Source organism: Nerophis ophidion, linkage group LG10 (assembly GCF_033978795.1).
Source record: "Nerophis ophidion isolate RoL-2023_Sa linkage group LG10, RoL_Noph_v1.0, whole genome shotgun sequence".
Classification (NCBI taxonomy): Eukaryota; Metazoa; Chordata; class Actinopteri; order Syngnathiformes; family Syngnathidae; genus Nerophis; species Nerophis ophidion.
In genome coordinates, this window is record NC_084620.1 from 7,213,275 (window position 1) to 7,238,274 (window position 25,000).

The 25,000-nt window shown below is 40.0% G+C and overlaps 1 protein-coding gene across 4 annotated transcripts in view; it reads right to left on the minus strand.

Moving 5' to 3' along the window:
• cacna2d1a (calcium channel, voltage-dependent, alpha 2/delta subunit 1a) overlaps positions 1-25,000 on the minus strand; it is a 217,053-nt gene that overhangs the window by 177,783 nt on the left and 14,270 nt on the right. Inside the window, exon 1 of one of the 4 annotated variants that reach the window (XM_061912204.1) lies at positions 23,507-23,685. The exons of the other annotated variants lie outside the window; for them this stretch is intronic. Coding sequence (XP_061768188.1) covers positions 23,507-23,586 — 80 coding nt within the window. The 5' untranslated portion in view covers positions 23,587-23,685. Of the gene's footprint in view, positions 1-23,506; positions 23,686-25,000 lie in introns of those variants that run through there. 4 annotated transcript variants of the gene reach the window in all.

The following is a 25,000-nucleotide window of genomic DNA, read 5'->3' on the forward strand; positions in this document are numbered from 1 at the left end:
ACTTTTCAATTGACCAAGTCGAGGAGATCTACCTCATTCCTATTTATAATTTATATTTATTTATTTATGAAACAGACATTTTTGTTAACAAGTTAATGGTGTTTAATGATAATACAAGCATGTTTAACACACATAGATTCCTTTCTTTCATGAAGACAAGAATATAAGTTGGTGTATTTGATTCTGATGACTTGCATTGATTGGAATTAGACAGTGGTGCTGATAACGTCCGCATTTTCAAATGGAGGAAAAAAAAGTCCTCCTTTCTGTCCAATACCACATGAAAGTGGTTGGATTTGGCATCTCATTTGTCCAACTTGCATACTCGTTTTTAAACACTTTGTTATGAGAGTAGCATATGTGTGTGGCCCTTTAATGTCTGGCAGCAGGTGAGTGACGTCAGTGAGTGTGCGGGTGGGCAAGTAAGTGAGAAAGCGGTCGCTGAGGGCGGGGGAGAAATACATTGGCATCAAACTCCGTAGCTTGCTAGCTTGTGCACGCTAGCTTTCTGAGACTCTTATTTTGTTAGCACAGGCAGGATGAAACAGGTCTTTTATGGTGAAGACAGGAACTGTGCTGTCGGTCTTTAGAGTTTTGACAGTAGGTACGGAGTCTCTAGAAATAAAATGTGTTTCTCTGCGTCCGCCCTGTTAGTGATTTTTTTCTTAAATATGAGCTCGCAGCAGCCAGCGTCATCTCACAAGATCCTCGGGTGCCGAGATTGTCAAACAACTGACGAAAGTGAAGTCTTGGTATGATTGATGATTGCTCATTTTTATGTCTATTTTTTAATGCCTGGCTTGAGATCGACTGACACACCCTCCGAGATCGACCAGTCGATCGCGATCGACGTAATGGGCACCCCTGCCCTATAACCTACAAATCACAGAGTTCATAACTTGGCACCATGTTAGAAGTACGGCAACAGTTCCCATGTTAGCGTTAACATGCTAACATTTTATATTATTATTAGGGCTGGGCGATATATCGATATAAATGATATATTACGGGTTTGGCTCTGTGCAATATAGAAAATGACTATATCGTAATATTCGAGTATACGTCCTCACGCAGTTGCTTTTAGCTGCGGGCATTAAACTGCATGCATTTCTCACTCCTTCTCGTCTCTCCTTCTCACAGAGACGTAAAACAAGCCCACTTCCTTACATATGTCACATACTGTCACGCATGTAGCGTTATACGCTCTCACCGAGCAGAGCGGTAGCAGCATGGCTAACGTTAGCTGAGACATGTCGTGCAAGCAGAGAGTTGCAAGTGTCATTACAAGAGAGAGAAGGTGCGAAACTGATCACAAATGGAGGAAGAACAAGTAATGCCCCAAAAAACCAGCAGGTGGTTTGGCTTCAAGCGGGAAGATATTGAGCAGACAACAGCAATATGCAAAGTCTGCAGCAGAAGTGTTGCTACAAAAGGTAGCAGCACTACTAATTTGTTCTTTCATTTAAAAAGTCACCCGCAAGAGAATGAAGAGTATTTAATAAATACAGTTTTGGTTAATTGACTTAGTTGTGATTTCCTTTTCTGCATGAAAGTTTAAAATGAGCATATATTAATGCAGTATGAAGAAGAATGTTTTAATGTAGACACATAGAATCGTCATACTGCTGTGATTATATGCATCAGGTGTTCATTCAAGGCTAAGGCAAAATATCGAGATATATTTCGTATATCGCGATATGGCATAAAAATACTGAGATATTAATAAAAGCCAATATCGCCCAACCGTAATTATCATTTTAGCTTATTTTGCTAGTATAAACCAGGAGTGTCAATTTTTTTTTGGTGAGGGCTACTGGAAGTTACGGCTTCCCTCAAAAGGCCGCTTGTAATAAATATTAATGTATAATCGCCTCATGATGTTACAACACTGTTTATACATTTGCTTAATATATCATTTTACATACAAAGTGCTGAAATCTACATTTAGACGAGTGATAATAGAAATATGCATTTCAATCAAAGTTGTTTATGGAACACAATTGACAGTGGAACCAAACAATGTCAATCACTTTCTGTATTCAAAAAAATTGAAAATCATGATGATAAAAATATATCAATCAATCAATCAATGTTTACTTATATAGCCCTAAATCACTAGTGTCTCAAAGGGCTGCACAAACCACCACGACATCCTCGGTAGGCCCACATAAGGGCAAGGAAAACTCACACCCAGTGGGACATCGGTGACAATAATGACCCAGTGGGACGTCGGTGACAATAATGACTATGAGAACCTTAGAGAGGAGGAAAGCAATGGATGTCGAGCGGGTCTAACATGATACTGTGAAAGTTCAAATCCATAATGGATCCAACACAGTCGCGAGAGTCCAGTCCAAAGCGGATCCAACACAGCAGCGAGAGTCCCGTTCACAGCGGAGCCAGCAGGAAACCATCCCAAGCGGAGGCGGATCAGCAGCGCAGAGATGTCCCCAGCCGATACACAGGCAAGCAGTACATGGCCACCGGATCGGACCAGACCCCCTCCACAGGGGAGAGTGGGACATAGAAGAAAAAGAAAAGAAACAGCAGATCAACTGGTCTAAAAATGGAGTCTATTTAAAGGCTAGAGTATACAAATGAGTTTTAAGGTGAGACTTAAATGCTTCTACTGAGGTGGCATCGCGAACTGTTACCGGGAGGGCATTCCAGAGTACTGGAGCCCGAACGGAAAACGCTCTATAGCCCGCAGACTTTTTTTGGGCTTTGGGAATCACTAATAAGCCGGAGTCCTTTGAACGCAGATTTCTTGCCGGGACATATGGTACAATACAATCGGCAAGATAGGATGGAGCTAGACCGTGTAGTATTTTATACGTAAGTAGTAAAACCTTAAAGTCACATCTTAAGTGCACAGGAAGCCAGTGCAGGTGAGCCAGTATAGGCAAACGTTCTTGTTCTTGTCAAAAGTCTATCAGCCGCATTTTGTACCAACTGTAATCTTTTAATGCTAGACATGGGGAGACCCGAAAATAATACGTTACAGTAGTCGAGGCGAGACGTAACAAGCGCATGGATAATGATCTCAGCGTCTTTAGTCGACAGAATGGAGCGAATCTTAGCGATATTACGGAGATGAAAGAAGGCCGTTTTAGTAACGCTTTTAATGTGTGCCTCAAAGGAGAGAGTTGGGTCAAAGATAATACCCAGATTCTTTACCGTGTCGCCCTGTTTAATTAATTGGTTGTCAAATGTTAGAGTTGTATTATTAAATTATTAAATTCAATTTAATGTTTTGATATGTCATCTTGGTGACATCATGCACAAAAGTGCACTTGATTTGTTTTAAACTATTGTATTTGCGTTCTGTACAAAAAGTTCACTTTTATACAGTGTTGTTTTGATACGTCGTCTTAGTGACATCATGCACAAAAGTGCACTAATAGCTTGTTTTAAAATGTCTGACAATCTTGCACTTTCTTTTGTGGAAATGACATGTTTGTGCCACTGCTTAATAACGAAAATGTTTTAGAATAGACACAGAATCATCTGTGATTATATGCATCAACTGTTCATTCAAGGCAAAGGCAAAATATCGATATATATATATCGTGTATCGTTACTCGGCCTAAAAATATTGAAATATTAATAAAAGGCCATATCGCCCAGCCCTATTGTCAGTACTATCAGTGAAAAAATTAAAAAAGAGACTTAAACTAACTACAACCAACGCTACCAATCGTAATACAGGTGAAAACAAGCATACTTAGCAGCTTAATGTACGCCCAAAACTAAAGAGGAGATATCTTACCAAGGTGTACCTAAAGGCTACGGTTTCAAACCTTTCAGATTGCTATATAGCTTGGTACAAGTAGTCCACGATATGCAAACACCAATAAGGAATTATTTTATCGTGGGATTTGGCTGTCTCCATACTTTTCACATTGCCATGACAGCCGTGCTAATGTTAGAACCCATTTCCTCAGCGTATAGAGAAGGAAATATGCACTGAGACACTGCAATCTATGTATGGTACCTAAATTACATTCCACCAGCATTTAGTTCAAGGTCGGCGTTTCAACGTTCGCACGCAATTCCTACTGAATTGTCTTCCTGTAGTTATATTTGATAGCCTAACTGGAGCTGATTGACCCTCCAAAAAGGATCCCCACATATCCCGACCCTATTACACTCAAAGAGTCACTCTTCTTGCCTCATCGCGGCTCGCCACCCCCCCCCTGCAGCCATCTTTCACTCTGCTCACTGTCACGTCCAACTGGACTCCAGAGACGACACCACGAGGATGAGCGCCCCGTCACCTCCGCACATTGGCGCTAGCGTCGCTACCCATCCATCCACTTAGCCACTCTCGTCTCACACAAATGTAGCCACTGCGTATAAATAGATTACAGCCAATCCAGCCCCTCTTTGAACAAAATGACCAACGATTTATGAGGACGCCTCCATGAGCCATGGCAGCTACTTCCCGGATGTCTGAAAAAAAAAAAAAACGTCCTTTACACACTTTTTGTGTCTCGTCACTACCACTCCGTTGAGGGTGGCTCTCCACGAAGCCATTCCTGGGTGTCAAGGGCCCACTTTTCTCTGCAACACACCTGGAGCTCCTGGGAGATTTTCCAAGCACTTAAACGCCTCCTCCAGTGCAGAATCCCAACGAGGACTTTAATGGCCGCTTCAGCACATTTAGAGATGTGCGTGTCAACATCATTAAAGGCCTACTGAAACCCACTATTACCGACCACGCAGTCTGATAGTTTATATATCAATGAACATTAAAGGGGAACATTATCACAATTTCAGAAGGGTTAAAACCAATAAAAATCAGTTTCCAGTGGCTTATTTTATTTTTCGAAGTTTTTTTCAAAATTTTACCCATCCCGGAATATCCCTAAAAAAAGCTTTAAAAGAACCTGATTTTCGCTATCCGTGAAGCCATCGTCCATTTTCCTGTGACGTCATCCAGTGATGCCAATACGGATAGCACAGCAAGATATAGCGACATTAGCTCGGATTCAGACTCGGATTTCAGCGGCTTGAGCGATTCAACAGATTACGCATGTGTTGAAACGGATGGTTGGAGTATGGAGGCAGATAGCGAAAACAAAATTGAAGAAGAAACTGAAGCTATTGAGCGAATAGCTATTCGGCCATGTTTTCCTTAGCATCGCCGGTAAATTGTGCAGACCAACGATCAGAAGTTTTGCATCTTGTGACACTGGATCAGCTTAAATCCATCGATTGGTAAGTGTTTGTTTAGCATTAAATGTGGGTGGAGGGAAACGCTTGATGTAAATATAGTTTCAAATGTACATACAGCTAGCCTAAATAGCATGTTAGCATCGATTAGCTGGCAGTCATGCCGCGACCAAATATGTCTGATTAGCACATAAGTCAACAACATCAACAAAACTCACCTTTGTGATTTCGTTGACTTTATCGTTGGAAATACATCTGCAGGTTATCCATACATCTCTGTGCCATGTCTGCCTTAGCATCGCCGGTAAGATGTGCAAACACTCCGGCACATTCAATGGGGGTCTGGTGGCAGATGTCTTTGACTTTATCGTTGGAAATGCATCTGCTTTGAGTGTCGCAGGATATCCACAGAATCTTGCCATCTTTGTAGTAGCATAACTTTCATCGGTAAAGTGTGCGGAACAAACGACTGAGCATTTCGTCGGCTTTCCCCACACTCTCGTATTTTGAACAAATTTCGTCCAATTTCCTGCCACTTTCGCATCTTGGGGACAGTGGTGCAACTTGAATCGCTCCCTTTTAAGTGTTGTTACACCGAGGAGGCAAGATGTCTCCAAGGTTCCAGAAAATTGTCGAAAAAACGGAAAATAACAGAGCTGAGACGCGGTGTTTGTAATGTGTTTGAGAAAATGGTGGCTTTATTACCTAGGTGACGTCACGTTCTGACATCATCGCTTCGAGAGTGATAAATAGAAAGGCGTTTAATTCGCCAAAAGTCACCCGTTTAAAGTTCGGAAATCTGTTAAAAAAATATATGGCCTTTTTTCTGCAACATCAAGGTATATATTGACGCTTACATAGGTCCGGTGATAATGTTCCCCTTTAACATTGCAACACATGCCAATACGGCCTTTTTAGTTGACTAAATTGCAATTTTAAATTTCCCGCGAGTTTCTTGTTGAAAACGTTGCGGAATGATGACGCGAACGCGTGACGTCACAGAAGGAAATATTAGCGCTGCACCAAACACGGCTAAAAGTCGTCTCTGTTCATGGCGTAACTACACGTTATTTTGGACATCTGTGTTGCTGAATCTTTTGCAATTTGTTCTTTCAATAATGGAAACTATAAAGAACAATGCTGTTGGTGGAAAGCGGTGGATTGCAGCTGTCTTTAGCACCGAGACACAGCCGGTGTTTCTTTGTTTGTTGTGAGGCGGAGCGGTCAAGTGAACATGTTTTCTTTATGTCAACCAGAATATTTTTGGATGGGGAAATTGTGATATATATCTTACCGGAGACATCAATGGATTATTCGTCTACCTGCAGCAGCTGTCATGTCAAAAAAGGCAGCTGTGAGCTTGGCTCCTCTGCTTCTCTCTGAGACACTGCGTGTTCACCGCAGCAGTCCGACCTCGAAGTATGTCTTTACATTCTTTAAAATCTCACTAAAACACTATTAAAACAATAAGCAGATAAGGGATCCTCCATAATTATCCTAGTAAATGTGTTTAAAACATATGAATCGCTCACATTGCAATCGCCTTTTTTTTTTCAACTTTATTTTTATTTTATTTTTTCTAGTTCTTCGCTATCAATATCCTCAGCCACGAATCTTTCATCCTCACTCAAATTAATGGGAGATTGTCGTTTTCTCGGTCCGTATAGCTCTTTTTGTTGGAGGCTCCCATTATAACAATGTGAGGATGTGAGGAGCTCTCATAAGGGTGACGTCATCGTCTGCCACTTCCGGTACAGGCAAGGCTTTTTTATTAGCGACAAAAAGCTGCAAACTTTATTGTGGATGTTCTCTACTAAATCCTTTCAGCAAAAATATGGCAATATCTCGAAATGATCAAGTATGACACATAGAATGAACCTGCTATCCCCGCTTGAATAAGAAAATCTAATTTCAGTAGGCCTTTGAAAAATCCTCAAAAACAGCAGTCACTGTCTTCCCTCTTCCCCTTTTTTTGTGGATTCAAGTTCTTCCTCTCAGTTGTTTATTTTTTTTTTTTTTCATTGGCAGCAACTGTCATCCTTTTTTGCCACATGGAAATTCCCAACAATGTTTCCACTGCACTGTTACCATAGCAACCTGGGCAATAGCCAACAGCTGCAGCACAGGAAACACATCTGTATACTTTTATATTAAACACTTTAGTTGTACCACCGCCTTAATTGGCCTTCCTTTCACAAGGTCAACTATCCGCTCCGGAGAATGTTTGACTTTAATTTGTTTTTCAGGTTAGAAAAACAACAGGGTCAAACTTTGGACTTTTTTTGCATGTAGTTTTTTTTCATGCAATTGTAATTAGAAGTTACACAACAAGCACTTAGCTAATGTAGCGCACTTTGGCATTCCAGAGTTGTTGTCTTTCATCCGCACTCATAATAGAAGGATCCGAGGTCAGCGCGCATTTGTCTATTTGTTATTCAATATGAGTAATATCATTACATCACTAGTGAGAACGCTGTACCAGTAAAAAATTCACTATATCTATTTTAATATTAGAAAAATGTCACAATACACGTACAGTATTTTTCTTCCCCCCCACTTTGGACCCAAAAATCCTTTTCAACCCATATTCAGTTGAATACACTACAAAGACAACATATTTGATGTTCAAACTCATACACCTTATTTTGTTTTGTAAATAATAATTAACATATAATTTCATGGCTGCAACATGTGCCAAAGTAGTTGGGAAAGGGCATGTTCACCATTGTGTTACATCACCTTTTCTTTTAACAAAACTCAATAAACGTTTGGGAACTGAGGAAACTAATTGTTGAAGCTCTGAAAGTGGAATTATTTCCCATTCTTGTTTTATGTAGAGCTTCAGTCGTTCAACAGTCCGGGGTCTAAGCTGTCGTGTTTTACGCTTCATGATGCGCCACACATTTTCGATGGGAGACAGGTCTGGAGCACTCTTTTACTACGAAGCCACACAGTTGTAACACGTGGCTTAGCATTGTCTTGCTGAAATAAGCAGGGGCGTCCAAGATAACGTTGCTTGGATGACAACATATGTTGCTCCATAACTTGTATGGACCATTCAGCATTAATGGTGCCTTCACAGATGTGTAAGTTACCCATGCCTTGGGCACTAATGCACCCTTATTCCATCACGGATGCTGGCATTTAAAGAAAAAAAAGAAAGTGTCACAGTGGCTTACACTTGCATCGCATCTCATAAGCTTGACAACACACTGTGTCCAATGTTTTCACAAAGATAAAATAAGTCATATTTTTGGTTCATTTAATAGTTAAAACCAATTTACATTATTGCAATCAGTTGATAAAACATTGTCCTTTACAATTATAAAAAATATTTTTTTTAAATATCTACTACTCTGCTAGCATGTCAGCAGACTAGGGTAGAGCCTGCTGAAATCCTATGTATTAAATTAATACAGAATCGTTTTGAATCGGAAAAATATCGTTTTTGAATAGAGAATCGGGTTGAATCGAAAAAAATCGATTACCGAATCGAGACCCCAAGAATCGATATTGAATCGAATCGTGGGACACCCAAAGTTTTGCAGCCCTAATATCAATATCGTGTCACTACAGATACTGATATTGTATTATTCGAGATATCACAATGTTTCCCAATATAAACCATTAGAGATGTCAAAATATCGATATTGTACCATTAGAGATATCACAGTATCGACATAATACCAACAGAGATATTGCAATTTTGATACTGCACCAGCTGAAATGCTACAATACAGTATGTCCCAATATTGATATTGTATCACTAGACATATCACAGTATCAATATTGTACCATTAGTGATATTATGCTATCTCAAAATATCCAAACAGTAGCAGCCAAAATCGCACAATATCAATATTGCATCACAAAAAAATCCAATAATATTGTATCACTCGAGATATCCCAGCATCTCTGAATATCGGTAGAAATCAAACAATATCGATGTTGTACTGTTACCATTTCGCAATACCGATATTTTATCACAAGCAGAGGTAGGTAGAGTAGCCAGAAATTGTACTCAAGTAAGAGTACTCTTACTTTAGAGATGTATTACTCAAGTAAAAGTAAGGAGTAGTCACTTAAATATTAACTTGAGTAAAATTAAAAAGTATGTTGAAAAAAACTACTCAAGTATTGAGTAACTGATGAGTAACCTGTTCGTTTAATGATGCCGGCAACAAGTAATGCACAAAAACATAAAAATAGCAATGAACAAATTCACAGCCAGGAATATCTCTTAAGCAACTAAAACAATAATATGTATTAAATAATATATATTTGGTTTTATATTGTATTGAAAATGAATTTTACCTTTGCAACCTCATTATACCATTGGCTAAGTTTTATATTCATAAATGTAAGTTTCTCAATACCCGACCTGTTTTTTGTGCCTTTAAAACAATTTAGAACTCTACATTAAAACACTCTAACTCTAACAATCAAAAAGCTGTGAAAACGATGATGCTGTGTTTCAAATTTAAAGGCCTACTGAAATGAGATTTTCTTCTTTAAACGGGGATAGCAGGTCCATTCTATGTGTCATACTTGATCATTTCGCGATATTGCCATATTTTTGCTGAAAGGATTTAGAAGAGAACATCCATGATAAAGTTCGCAACTTTTGGTACTAAGAGAAAAGCCCTGCCTCTGCCGGAAGTCGCAGACGATGACGTCACATGTTGATGGCTCCTCACATATTCACATTGATTTTAATGGGAGCCTCCAACAAAAACTGCTATTCGGACCGAGAAAACGACAATTTGAACAAGGATGAAAGATTCGTGTTTGAGGATATTGATTGCGACGGACTAGGAAAAAAAAAAAAAAAAAAAAACGCAATTGCATTGGGACGGATTCTGATGTTTTTAGACACATTTACTAGGATAATTCTGGGAAATCCCTTATCTTTCTATTGTGTTGCTAGTGTTTTAATGAGTTTAACAGTACCTGATAGTCGGAGGTGTGTGTCTCAGGGGAGTCGACAGCAGCTGTATGGGCGGCACAAGCTCAACTGATATCCGGTAAGAAGCGACTTTTTACCACAATTTTCTCACCGAAACCTGCTGGTTGACATTCGGTTGGGATCCATGTTCGCTTGACCGCTGTGATCCATAGTAAAGTTTCACCTCCGTGAATTTTAAACAAGGAATCACTGTGTATTTGTGTGGCTAACGGCTAAAACTTCCCAACTCCATCTTTCTACTGTGACTTCTCCATTATTAATTGAACAAATTGCAAAAGATTCAGCAACACAGATCTCCAAAATACTGTGTAATTATGCGGTTAAAGCAGACGACTTTTAGCTGTGTGTGTGCGCAGCGCTCATATTCTTTAACAGCTCGTGACATCAAGCGTACACGTCATCATTATGCGACGTTTTCAACAAGAAACTCCTGGGAAATTAAAAATTGCAATTTAGTAAACTAAAATGGCCGTATTGGCATGTGTTGCAATGTTAATATTTCATCATTGATATATAAACTATCAGACTGCGTGGTCGGTAGTAGTGGCTTTCAGTAGGCCTTTAAGTTATTTACTGTGATTGAGTGAGCCTATGGCTTTGCAATTTGTTTATATTATATATATATATTTATATATATATATTTTTTGCATTCTATTTTAGTTCATTTGAATTTACAACACCCTGGCGCTGTTTTGTACGTTTTTTATACTATTTTGTACTGTTTTTGTACTTACTTTGAATATTATTTTTAACTGTTTTTAAATGTTGAAATTTAAAAATAAAGGTTTATAAAAAAAAATTAAAAAGTGTGCAGTTAATCATGTGACCGCCTGACTCTTTGATTGGTGAAACGGAGTCAAACGTCACCAGTGACTGCATTTGATTGGTGAAACGCAGGCATGTGATAGAACCTCCTTTGAAGGACTGTCTGAAAAAACCAAAACAAACAAAGCGTGCATTAACAGATCGATAAAAATCAGTAGCGGGTAGCGACCTGAATCTAGATAAATGGAGCAGACTAAAAGTAGCGTTTCTTCTCTATAAATATACTCAAGTAAAAGTGTGTTGCAATAAAACTACTTAGAAGTACAATTCATCCCAGAAGTTACTCAAGTAGATGTAACGGAGTAAATGTAGCGCGTTACTACCCACCTCTGTATATAGCGATATAAGAAGGTAGATATCGCGATACATCTCAAAAAGGGCGCTCCTATGGCGTCTCCCCGTGACCATGTTGAAAGAGCCCCTCCCCCTCGGCGCCCTGCTGCTGCTCCTATGTTGTGTTCGCATAAAGTGCCTCCTCACATTACCGCGGCCGAGGAGATCGGCCGAGACAAGACAGCGAGCAGAGCGGCGTGGCTCTTTAGCTGAGCATGAAATCGAGTTAGTCTTTAAAAAAATAAATAAATCCAACGGGGAAAAAAAAAAAAAAGTGGACAAAAGAAAAGCTGACAAAGTGAAAGAGTGATACGGGAGAGTACATATCAACGTAGAGGATCAATATCCGACGGTTGCATGGCGCCAATGAAGGCTGACCCATGACATCATGACAATGGCGAAAGGGTGCATGGGTGTAGACCACCACTGTGTATCCCACTGGGCGTCCTCTTTGAAGCGAGGCAAAAGGAGCGGTCACGTGACCTTTGCGACAGTGTCTAAGAATATAGCCAATGTGCACACCACGTACGGTGGGGGGGGTGGAGGGGAGGGCCCGCCCACCTGCAAGCCACGGATCAATCCACTTAGTGGCCATGAAACATCTGCAAGTCTGACATCACCGCAGCGGCCCATTAGGCTGAGTGCCATCAGGGCTCGCCACCGCCACTGAGGGTGGAGGATGTGGCCACGCCCCTTTAAATAATCTCCCCCATGACCAAAAACCTGTCCATTTGACTTTTGTCATTGGGCGTCTAAGCGCAGCAAATAGGTGAAGGCACGCTGGGATGAGTTTGGAGTGGAAGTCCGTCTGTGACCTTTGACCAACGTCCCCCTCACCCCCAATCAAAATCATGTGGAAGCTTTTGCAACTTTGTGTCAACTAATGTAACTCACAATAAAACCAGCACAATGCTCCTGCCTTATAGATCAATGTTTTTCAACCACTGTGCCGCGTGTGCAGTGGGAGATTATCTAATGTCACCTATTTGTGGAAAAAAAAATGTTTGCCAGTAATTATAGTCAGCAAAAAATGTGTTGTTGTTGAGTGTCGGTGCTGCCGAGAGCTCGGCAGAGTAACCGTGTAATTCTCTTCCATATCAGTAGGTTGCAGCCGGTAGCTACGTGCTCTGTAGATGTCGGATACAGCGTACAGGTAAAAAAATATTTATTTTTAAACAAAAAAGTAAGTGCCCCTAAGAAAAGGCATTGAAGCTTAGGGATGGCTATGCAGAAGGAAACTAAAACTGAAATGGCTACAAAGTAAACAAAAACAGAATGCTGGACGACAGCAAAGACTTACTGTGGAGCAAAGATGGAGTACACAATGTACATCCGAACATGACATGAAAACCGATAATGGCTTCTTTCAACCAGGACAATATCCTTCTTTGTTTCCCCACAAAGAAGGATAAAAACAAAATCGATGCGGGAAATATTGCTACAGGAAAATACCAAAAAAAAAGAGAAAAAGATACCAAAATAGGAGCGCAAGACAGAAACTAAAACAGTACACACAGGAAAACAGCAAAAAACTCCAAATAAGTCAGGGTGAGATCTGACAGGTGGTGACAGTACACCTACTTTGAGACAAGAGCTATGGAGATACATGCTTGGTTCTGGTTTAAAGTCATATCCAACAATTGCCACAAGGACTTTTTACTGTCAACTGAGTTTTGTTTTTAATGATTTCTGCTGGTGGTGTGCCTCCGCTTTTTTTCAACGCAAAAAATGTGCCTTGGCTCAAAAAAGGTTGAAAAACACAGGTATAGTAGGCAATCTTTGACCAGCGTTTTTAAAGAACGTCGTAAAAAAATAATTTTAAAAAACCCAGCAGAGGTTTTATTGTCATGTAGACCATCTTTGACAAGCAAGGTCCTAAAAATAACAGAACAGTCTTGCATAAAGAGGATTTTTGAATAGCATTTGTGAAGTACGTCGAAAAAGAAAGACACAGCAGGGCATTCTTGTCTTATAAAGGATTTTTGACTATCATTTTTTAAGCATGTCCTAAAAACAAAACAAAAAGGAGAGCATTCATGTCACATAGACCATCTTTGACATGTTAGGTCCTACAAAAAACAGTAGAAAACTTGCATATAGAGGATCTTCCATCCATCCATTTTTCTACCGCTTGTCCCTTTCAGTACCTCTTTTAATAGCATTTAAGTATGTCCTAAAAAACAGGGGAGCATTCTTGTCACATAGGGGATCTTTGACTAGCATTTTTCAAGTACTTTCTATTAAAAAAAAAACAGCCGAGCATTCTTGTCTGTAGACTCTTTGACAAGCTAGGTCCTAAAAAAAACAATAGAAATCTTGCATATAGAGGATCTTCCATCCATCCATTTTCTACTGTGTGTCCCTTTCGGTACCCCTTTTAGTAGCATTTTTGAAGTACAGTACTTCCGAAATGAAAAAAGCATTCCTGTCATATAGAGCAGTGGTCCCCAACCTTTTTGTATCCGCGGACCGGTCAACGCTTAATAATTTGTCCCGCGGCCCGGGTGGGGTGGGGTGGTGTCTTTTTTTTTTTTTTTCTTTGTCATGAAAAAGGGAAGTTTTTGTCATGAAAAAGGGACGTTTTTGTGGTTGGTGCACTAATTGTAAGTGTATATTGTTTTTTTTATATTGATTAAACAAACAAAAAAACAAAACAAAAACAGAATTTTTTTTTTTTTTTTTTCTTAAATAAAAATTAATAAAAAATTCTTCTGCGGCCCGGTACCAATCGGGCCACGGCCCGGTGGTTGGGGACCACTGATATAGAGGATCTTTGAATAGCATTTTCAAGTACATTCAACAAAAGAAACAGCAGAGCATTCTTGTCACGTAGACCATCTTTGAGAAGCTAGGTTCTTAAAAAATAAAAAAAACAACAGAAAACTCTTGCATATGGAGGATCTTTGAATAGCATTTTTGAAGTATGTCCTAAAAAACAGGAGAGCATTCTTGTCATATCTTTGACTAGCATTTTTAAAGTACTTTCTAGAAAGAAAAAAAAACAGCAGAGCATTCTTGTCATGTAGACCATCTTTGACAAGCTAGGTCCTAGAAAAACCGTAGAAAAGTCTTGCATATAGAGGATCTTCCATCCATCCATTTTGTACAGCTTGTCCCCATTTTAATAGCATTTTTAAAGTACAATATATCCAAAAAGAAAAAAGCATTCCTGTCATTTAGAGGACCTTTGACTAGCATGTTTTTAAGTACATTCAACAACAAAAGACAGCAGAACATTCTTGTCACGTAGACCATCTTTGAGAAGCTAGGTTCTTAAAAAATAAAAAAAACAACAGAAAACTCTTGCATATGGAGGATCTTTGAATAGCATTTTTGAAGTATGTCCTAAAAAACAGGAGAGCATTCTTGTCATATCTTTGACTAGCATTTTTAAAGTACTTTCTAGAAAGAAAAAAAAAACAGCAGAGCATTCTTGTCATGTAGACCATCTTTGACAAGCTAGGTCCTAGAAAAACCGTAGAAAAGTCTTGCATATAGAGGATCTTCCATCCATCCATTTTGTACTGCTTGTCACCATTTTAATAGCATTTTTAAAGTACAATATATCCAAAAAGAAAAAAAGCCTTCCTGTCATTTAGAGGATCTTTGACTAGCATGTTTTTAAGTACATTCAACAACAAAAGACAGCAGAACATTCTTGTCACGTAGACCATCTTTGACATGTTAGGTCCTAAAAAAAACAGTAGAAAACTTGCATATAGAGGATCTTCCATCCATCCATTTTTCTACCGCTTGTCCCTTTCAGTACCTCTTTTAATAGCATTTAAGTATGTCCTAAAAAACAGGGGAGCATTCTTGTCACATAGGGGATCTTTGACTAGCATTTTTCAAGTACTTTCTATAAAAAAAAAAACAGCCGAGCATTCTTGTCTGTAGACTCTTTGACAAGCTAGGTCCTAAAAAAAACAATAGAAATCTTGCATATAGAGGATCTTCCATCCATCCATTTTCTACTGTGTGTCCCTTTCGGTACCCCTTTTAGTAGCATTTTTGAAGTACAGTACTTCCAAAATGAAAAAAGCATTCCTGTCATATAGAGCAGTGGTCCCCAACCTTTTTGTATCCGCGGACCGGTCAACGCTTAATAATTTGTCCCGCGGCCCGGGTGGGGTGGGGGGGGTGTCCTTTTTTTTTTTTTTTTTTTTTCCTTTGTCATGAAAAAGGGACGTTTTGGTGGTTGGTGCACTAATTGTAAGTGTATATTGGGTTTTTTATGTTGATTTAACAAACAAAAAAAAATTTTACTTTTTTTTTTTTTTTTAAATAAAAATTTAATAAAAAAATTGGGGCACGGCCCGGTGGTTGGGGACCACTGATATAGAGGATATTTGAATAGCATTTTCAAGTACATTCAACAAAAGAAACAGCAGAGCATTCTTGTCACGTAGACCATCTTTGAGAAGCTAGGTTCTTAAAAAAATTTAAAAAAAAAACAGAAAACTCTTGCATATGGAGGATCTTTGAATAGCATTTTTGAAGTATGTCCTAAAAAACAGGAGAGCATTCTTGTCATATAGGGGATCTTTGACTAGCATTTTTAAAGTACTTTCTAGAAAGAAAAAAAAACAGCAGAGCATTCTTGTCATGTAGACCATCTTTGACAAGCTAGGTCCTAGAAAAACCGTAGAAAAGTCTTGCATATAGAGGATCTTCCATCCATCCATTTTGTACTGCTTGTCCCCATTTTATTAGCATTTTTAAAGTACAATATATCCAAAAAGAAAAAAGCATTCCTGTCATTTAGAGGATCTTTGACTAGCATGTTTTTAAGTACATTCAACAACAAAAGACAGCAGAACATTCTTGTCACGTAGACCATCTTTGACAAGCTAGGTTCTTAAAAAAAAAACAAAAAAAACCCAGAAAACGCTCGCATATGGAGGATCTTTGAATAGCATTTTTAAAGTATGTCCTAAAAACAGGAAAGCATTTCTGTCATCTGGAGGATCTTTGACTTGCATTTTTGAAGTGCATTCTAAGAAAAAAAAAACAGCAGAGCATTCTTGTCACGTAGACCATCTTTGACAAGCTAGGTCCTAAAAACACAGTAAAAAAGTCTTGCATATAGAGGATCTTCTATCCATCCATTTTCAACCGCTTGTCCCTTTCGGTACCCCTTAGAAATGCATTTTTTAAGTATAATACAGCCAAAAAGAAACATAAGCACTCCTGCCATCTGGAGGATCTTTGACTTGCATTTTTGAAGTGCATTCTAAGAAAAAAAAACAGCAGAGCATTCTTGTCACGTAGACCATCTTTGACAAGCTAGGTCCTAAAAACACAGTAAAAAAGTCTTGCATATAGAGGCTCTTCCATCCATTCATTTTCAACCGCTTGTCCTTTTCGGTACACCTTAGAATTGCATTTTTTAAGTATAATACAGCCAAAAAGAAACATAAGCATTACTGTCATCTGGAGGATCTTTGACTAGCATTTTTGAAGTGCATTCTAAGAAGAAAAAAACAGCAGAGCATTCTTGTCACGTAGACCATCTTTGACAAGCTAGGTCCTAAAAACACAGTAAAAAAGTCTTGCATATAGAGGATCTTCTATCCATCCATTTTCAACCGCTTGTCCCTTTCGGTACCCCTTAGAAATGCATTTTTTAAGTATAATACAGCCAAAAAGAAACATAAGCACTCCTGCCATCTGGAGGATCTTTGACTAGCATTTTTGAAGTGCATTCTAAGAAGAAAAAAAACAGCAGAGCATTCTTGTCACGTAGACCATCTTTGACAAGCTAGGTTCTTAAAAAATAAAAAACAGAAAACTCTTGCGTATAGAGGATCTTTGAAAAGCATTTTTGAAGTATGTCCTAGAAACAGAAGAGCATTCATGTCAAAAAGGGGATCTTTGAGCATTTTTTAAGTATGTTAAAAAAAAAAAAAAGCAGGACGTTCTTGTCATGTAGCCTATTTTTGACAAGCTTGGTCCCAAGAAACAGCAGCGTGCTGTGCTTGGACCTTTCACTAGTTTTTTTGGTTGTTTTTTTTTCCAGATCCTTAAAAACAGCAGAATGTTCCTGTCGGATAGAATATAGGCAGATTTTTTGCAATAAGGCCTTTTAAAAACAGCAGAGCACTCTAGGTCATTGCAAGAAGCGGAAGACTCCTGTGAAGTAAAGGATCTTTGACAAGTTTCTATAGTTAAAAAGGAGCAGCACATTCTTGTCATAAAGATGATCTTTGACGAGAGTTTTTGACTGTAGTTCCTTAAAAACAGCACCTGTCAAAGCATCGATAGCCAGCAATTTTGCCAAGTGTTTTTGTCCCATAGATTATCTTTGACAAACCACAGTATATCCTAAAAAAAGACATCAGCAATATTGCTGTTATTAAGAAGATACTTAAAACAACTGAGTATTTTCTTCATGTAGACCATCTTTGACAAGCAAGTGTTCTGTTTTTTTAGAAGACTCATGCCATATATAGGATCTTTGACTACCATTTCTTAACTATGTCCTTAAAACAGCAGTGTGCTGGGACTTTTCCCTAGTTTTTTTTAGATACGCAAAAACAGATCCTTTCAGATAGAGGATCTATAACCAGCATATTTGCTGGTTTAAAAACAGAGAACTCTCATCATATAGACAATCTTTGACAAGCCACATTAGTCCAACAAAAACAGCAAAATACTCCCGTCGAATAGACCATCTTTGACAAGCCACATTAGTAGAAAAAACAGAACGCTCCTGTAGTCCAGACAATCTTTGACAAGCTGCATTAGTCAAAAAAGAACAAAAACAGCAGAATGCTCCTTTTGTATATACAATCTTTGACAAGCAACATTTGGTCCTTAAAAACAGCAGAACGCTCTAGTGATATAATTTAGAGCAGTGGTCTCAAACTTTTCATCAAGTAGCACCTCAGAAAACACTTGGCTCTCCAACACTATAATGATCACCATTAAAATACAGTAGCATAGTAGCCTAAGTATTCATTAAAGACAAAACAAGGGTTTTATATAACAAGTGTATTTGATATTTGTGTCCACTGTTGCAAAAAAACTTAGTTTGAACAGTAACACTATGTTTGTATATAAGAACATAACACACAGTACTTAAATCAGTTTGAGAATCAGTCGACAAGCTACATTTATATACGTGGGATCTTAGACGAGTGAGGTTGTATAACCAGCAGAAAACTCCTGTGATATAGAAGATCTTTGACAAGTGAGGTTGTATCACCAGCAGAACACTCCTGTGATATAGAGGATCTTTGACGAGTGAGGTTGTAAAACCAACACAAGACTCCTGTGATATAGAAGATCAGTGTATAGTGAGGTTCTAAAATCTGCAGATCATTTTTAGAGGATTTTGACTAGTGAAGTTGTAAAACCAGCAAACACTGCTGTCATGTAGAGGATCTTTGACTCGTGAGGTGGTTAATACCAGAAGAACACTCATGTGATATAGAGCAATGGTTCTCAAATGGGGGTACGCGTACCCCTGGGGGTACTTGAAGGTATGCCCAGGGGTACGTGACATTTTTTTTAAATATTCTAAAAATAGCACCAATTCAAAAATCCTTTATAAATATATGTATTGAATAATACTTCAACAAAATATGAATGTATGTTCATAAACTATGAAAAGAAATGCAACAATGCAATATTCAGTGTTGACAGCTTGATTTTTTGTGGACATGTTCCATAAATATTGATGTTAAAGATGTCTTTTTTGTAAAGAAATGTTTAGAGTTAAGTTCATGAATCCAGATGGATCTCTATTACAATCCCCAAAGAGGGCACTTTAAGTTGATGATTACTTCTATGTGTAGAAATCTTTATTTATAATTGAATCACTTGTTTATTTTTCAACAAGTTTTTAGTTATTTGTATATCTTTTTTTCCCAAATAGTTCCAGAAAGACCACTACAAATGAGCAATATTTTGCACTGTTATACAATTTAATAAATCAGAAACTGTTGACATAGTGTTGTATTTTACTTCATTATCTCTTTTTTTCAACCAAAAATGCTTTGCTCTGATTAGGGGGTACTTGAATTAAAAAAAATGTTCACGGGGGTACATCACTGAAAAAAGGTTGAGAACCCCAGTTTGAGGATCTTTAACGAGTGAGGTCTTAAAACCAGTAGAACACTCCTGTGATATAGAGGATCTTTGACTTGTGCGGTCTTAAAACCAGCAGAGCACCTCTGTGATATAGAGGATCTTTGATAAGTGGGTCGTAAAACCAGTAGAACAGGATATAAAAAAAGAAAGGACCTTGAGCATTGCATTTGTGCATTTAAAAACATCCACACATTGTCGTCTTGCATAGACAATCTTTTTTGCAGCCCTTCCTTAAAAACATTATAGCGTTCTTATTGTATAAACAATCTTTGACCAGGGTTCATGATAAACCAGCAGAGCATTCTTCTCATACATACGATCTTCGATTTGCATTTTTAGGAATTCAAAACAACCGAGTGCTCTTGTCAAATAGAGCAGGGGTGTCAAACTAATTTTATCTCAGGGGCCACATGGAGAAAAATCTATTTCCATATGGGCCGAATGAGTAAAATTGTGGCATAATAACTTGAACATTTTTACGACAACTTTAGATAGTTTTCTTTGTTTCACTTCAGCCCAAAATAGAACAAGCACATTCTGAAAATGTACACACATCACAAATAATTGACAAAACACTCCAATTTTTTTGAAAATTCCGAAGAAAAAATTGGTGCAGTTTCAAAAACACCATGAAGAAGACAATGAATTTAGACTTAATCTCAGTGTGTCTCTACAAAGTAATTCAACTTTGAGTCACAGTCTCTCTAGGATTGAACGAAATAAAGCATTAATAAAAATGACTATCAACCACCTCATATTAATCCTATGCTAACCAGACAAACTATACAAACGGAAATGCTGATTATCGGTCCTGCTAGACACCGAACTCTATTTAATAATACAACTCTAACATTTGACAACCAAATAATTAAACAAGGCGACACGGTAAAGAATCTGGGTATTATCTTCGACCCAACTCTCTCCTTTGAGGCACACATTAAAAGCATTACTAAAACGGCCTTCTTTCATCTCCGTAATATCGCTAAAATTCGCTCCATTCTGTCCACTAAAGACGCTGAGATCATTATCCATGCGTTTGTTACGTCTCGCCTCGACTACTGTAACGTATTATTTTCGGGTCTCCCCATGTCTAGCATTAAAAGATTACAGTTGGTACAAAATGCGGCTGCTAGACTTTTGACAAGAACAAGAAAGTTTGATCACATTACGCCTGTACTGGCTCACCTGTACTGGCTTCCTGTGCACTTAAGATGTGACTTTAAGGTTTTACTACTTACGTATAAAATACTACACGGTCTAGCTCCATCCTATCTTGCCGATTGTATTGTACCATATGTCCCGGCAAGAAATCTGCGTTCAAAGGACTCCGGCTTATTAGTGATTCCCAAAGCCCAAAAAAAGTCTGCGGGCTATAGAGCGTTTTCCGTTCGGGCTCCAGTACTCTGGAATGCCCTCCCGGTAACAGTTCGAGATGCCACCTCAGTAGAAGCATTTAAGTCTCACCTTAAAACTCATTTGTATACTCTAGCCTTTAAATAGACTCCCTTTTTAGACCAGTTGATCTGCCGTTTCTTTTCTTTTTCTTCTATGTCCCACTCTCCCTTGTGGAGGGGGTCCGGTCCGATCCGGTGGCCATGTACTGCTTGCCTGTGTATCGGCTGGGGACATCTCTGCGCTGCTGATCCGCCTCCGCTTGTGATGGTTTCCTGCTGGCTCCGCTGTGAACGGGACTCTCGCTGCTGTGTTGGATCCGCTTTGGACTGGACTCTCGCGACTGTGTTGGATCCATTGTGGATTGAACTCTCACAGTATCATGTTAGACCCGCTCGACATCCATTGCTTTCCTCCTCTCCAAGGTTCTCATAGTCATCATTGTCACCGACGTCCCACTGGGTCATTATTGTCACCGATGTCCCACTGGGTGTGAGTTTTCCTTGCCCTTATGTGGGCCTACCGAGGATGTCGTGGTGGTTTGTGCAGCCCTTTGAGACACTAGTGATTTAGAGCTATATAAGTAAACATTGATTGATTGATTGATTGATTGACGTAGGTATTCAAGAGGGTTGAGATACTCCCTTCCTTCTAGGGATCACTGTGTATCCATAGAAAAATAAAAGCTGTGCAATGTGTGAACAGTTTCAACAAACCAAAAATTAAAAAAGACTGAAAGTAAATCTCATATTGTTCACTTTCTTTAAATTTAAATATTTGTTAAATTTGTTTTGCAATGTGGAGTTTGCATGTTCTCCCCGTGAATGCGTGGGTTCCCTCCGGGTACTCTGGCTTCCTCCCACTTCCAAAGACATGCACCTGGGGATAGGTTGATTGGCAACACTAAATTGGCCCTAGTGTGTGAATGTGAGTGTGAATGTTGTCTGTCTATCTCTGTTGGCCCTGCGATGAGGTGGCGACTTGTCCAGGGTGTACCCTGCCTTCCGCCCAATTGTAGCTGAGATAGGCGCCAGCACCCCCCGCGACCCCGAAAGGGAATAAGCGGTAGGAAATGGATGGATGGGTTTTGCAATGGGTCGAAAGGAAGGATTGGCAGCCCCGCTTTATTGTGTAACTCTTGCTTGGTATACTTGCTCGCCCTATTTGCTTGCCTAACAGAATTTCTATTGCGACATCCAGTGGACACACATAGAACAGCATTTTTTTGTTGTTTCTTTTTTTTAATTTTTTTTTAAATGCCTGGGGATAGGTTGATTGGCAACACTAAATTGTCCCTAGTGTGTGAATGTGAGTGTGAATGTTGTCTGTCTATCCGTGTTGGCCCTGCGATGAGGTGGCGACTTGTCCAGGGTGTACCCTGCCTTCCGCCCGATTGTAGCTGAGATAGGCGCCGGCGCCAGCACCCCCCGCGACCCCGAAAGGGAATAAGCGGTAGGAAATGGATGGATGGATGGATGGGTTTTGCAATGGGTCGAAAGGAAGGATTCGCAGCGCCGCTTTATTGTGTAACTCTTGCTTGGTATACTTGCTCGCTCCCGGTATAAACTATTTGCTTGCCTAACAGAATTTCTATTGCGACATCCAGTGGACACACATAGAACAGCGTTTTTTTGTTGTTGTTTTTTTAAATGCCTGGGGATAGGTTGATTGGCGACACTAAATTGGCCCTAGTGTGTGAATGTGAGTGTGAATGTTGTCTGTCTATCTCTGTTGGCCCTGCGATGAGGTGGCGACTTGTCCAGGGTGTACCCCGCCTTCCGCCCGATTGTAGCTGACATAGGCGCCAGCGCCCCCCGCGACCCCGAAAGGGAATAAGCGGTAGGAAATGGATGGATGGATGGATGGGTTTTGCAATGGGTCGAAAGGAAGGATTCGCAGCCCCGCTTTATTGTGTAACTCTTGCTTGGTATACTTGCTCGCCCTATTTGCTTGCCTAACAGAATTTCTATTGCGACATCCAGTGGACACACATAGAACAGCGTTTTTTTGTTGTTTCTTTTTTTTTTGTTTTTTTAAATGCCTGGGGATTGGCGACACTAAATTGGCCCTAGTGTGTGAATGTGAGTGTGAATGTTGTCTGTCTATCTCTGTTGGCCCTGCGATGAGGTGGCGACTTGTCCAGGGTGTACCCCGCCTTCCGCCCCATTGTAGCTGACATAGGCGCCAGCGCCCCCCGCGACCCCGAAAGGGAATAAGCGGTAGAAAATGGATGGATGGATGGAAAAATGCAGCTCAATTTTACACATAGCAAACTCATCAAGCGGGCCGGATTGAACCTGTTTGCGGGCCTGATCCGGCCCGCGGCCCGCATGTTTGACATCCCTGATCGAGGATCTAGGCTGCAGTGTAAAACAGCACTAAGTCTCACAGGAGGAATATTTTGGACCTGGTGCAACAGTGTCCCGATACTTTTGTCCACGAGTAGTTAGAAACAAGTTCAAACCGGAAGTAGACAACAGAGCTGCTAAACCCCCACCACAATAAGTGCATTTACATAATAAAATAATAAAGTTTGTCACATTTGACAGCCGCCCCGAGCGAGCATAATATTTGTCACGCCGCGAAAACAACCTCCAAACAAATATTTCCGCTTTCATAAGTTGTGTGGTTCGATACCTTAAAAGGCTGCTAAGAGCCTAATAATACAAGTACTGCTAATAATACGACTTCTGGTAAGCGGGCACTTTATTTAGTACTCACATGTGCGCGTTGGGGAACTGTCCTGTGGACACGCAGGACAAGCCGGACAGAAGCAAAAGTCCACACAGGCGGTAATCCATCTTTACACGGACGAAAAAAACAAGAAATAAATCCAAAAGAATGATAAAGATCCACAATGTCGCCCCTTCTTCTTGCTGCTGCACACAAATCACATCAGCCCGCCCCCACTCCCACTGGCTCCGTTACACGCGCGGAGGGGGGGGGGGGGGGGGGCTGCGCGCGCACGCTGTGTCCAAATGTGGACATGTTGCTCTCCTTCATGTGCAAAATAGCTTTTCGAAGAACAGCAAGGGCCAAAGAGCAGGATTTTGCAGAACTTTACTACGGGTGTTCAAATGGGACAAAAATAATCCGTTTTTTCTACCGCTTATTCCCTTTCGGGGTCACGGGGGGCGCTGGCGCCTATCTCAGCTACAATCGGGCGGAAGGCGGAGTACACCCTGGACAAGTCGCCACCTCATCAAAGGCCAACACAGATAGACAGACAACATTCACACTCACATTCACACACTAGGGCCAATTTAGTGTTGCCAATCAACCTATCCCCAGGTGCATGTCTTTGGAAGTGGGAGGAAGCCGGAGTACCCGGAGGGAACCCACGCATTCACGGGGAGAACATGCAAACTCCACACAGAAAGATCCCGAGCCTGGATTTGAACCCAGGACTGCAGGAACTTCGTATTGTGAGGCAGGCGCACTAAACCCTCTGCCACCGTGAAGCCCACAAAATAATCATGTGTCATTTATTCATCCATCCATCTATTTTCTACCGCTTATTCTCTTTATTTGGGGTCGCTGGTGCCTATCACAGCTACAATCGGGCGGAAGGCGGGGTACACCCTGGACAAGTCGCCAACTCATCGCAGGGCCAACACACAGACAACATTCACACTCACATTCACTGTTGTCTGTCTATCTGTGTTGGCGTAGCGACTTGTCCAGGGTGTACCCCGCCTTCAGCCCGAATGTAGCTGAGATAGGCGGCAGCGCCCCCCGCAACCTCAAAAAGGGAATAAGCGGTAGAAAAATGGATGGATGGATTAAAGTTAAAGGCCTACTGAAACCCACTACTACCCACCACGCAGTCTGATAGTTTGTATATCAATGATGAAATATTAACATTGCAACACATGCCAATACGGCCTTTTTTAGTTTACTAAATTACAATTTAAAATTTTCCGGGAGTTTTGTCTTCGAAACGTCGTGTAATAATGACGTGTACGCAAGACGTCACAGGTTTTTAGGAAGTATGAGAGTTTTGTCTTCGAAACGTCGTGTAATAATGACGTGTACGCAAGACGTCACAGGTTTTTAGGAAGTATGAGCGGTGCGCACACACACAGCTAAAAGTCGTCTGCTTTAACGGCATAATTTCACAGTATTTGGGAGATCTGTGTTGCTGAATCTTTTGCAATTTGTTCAATTATTATTGGGGAAGTCACAGTAGAAAGATGGAGTTGGGAAGCTTTAGCC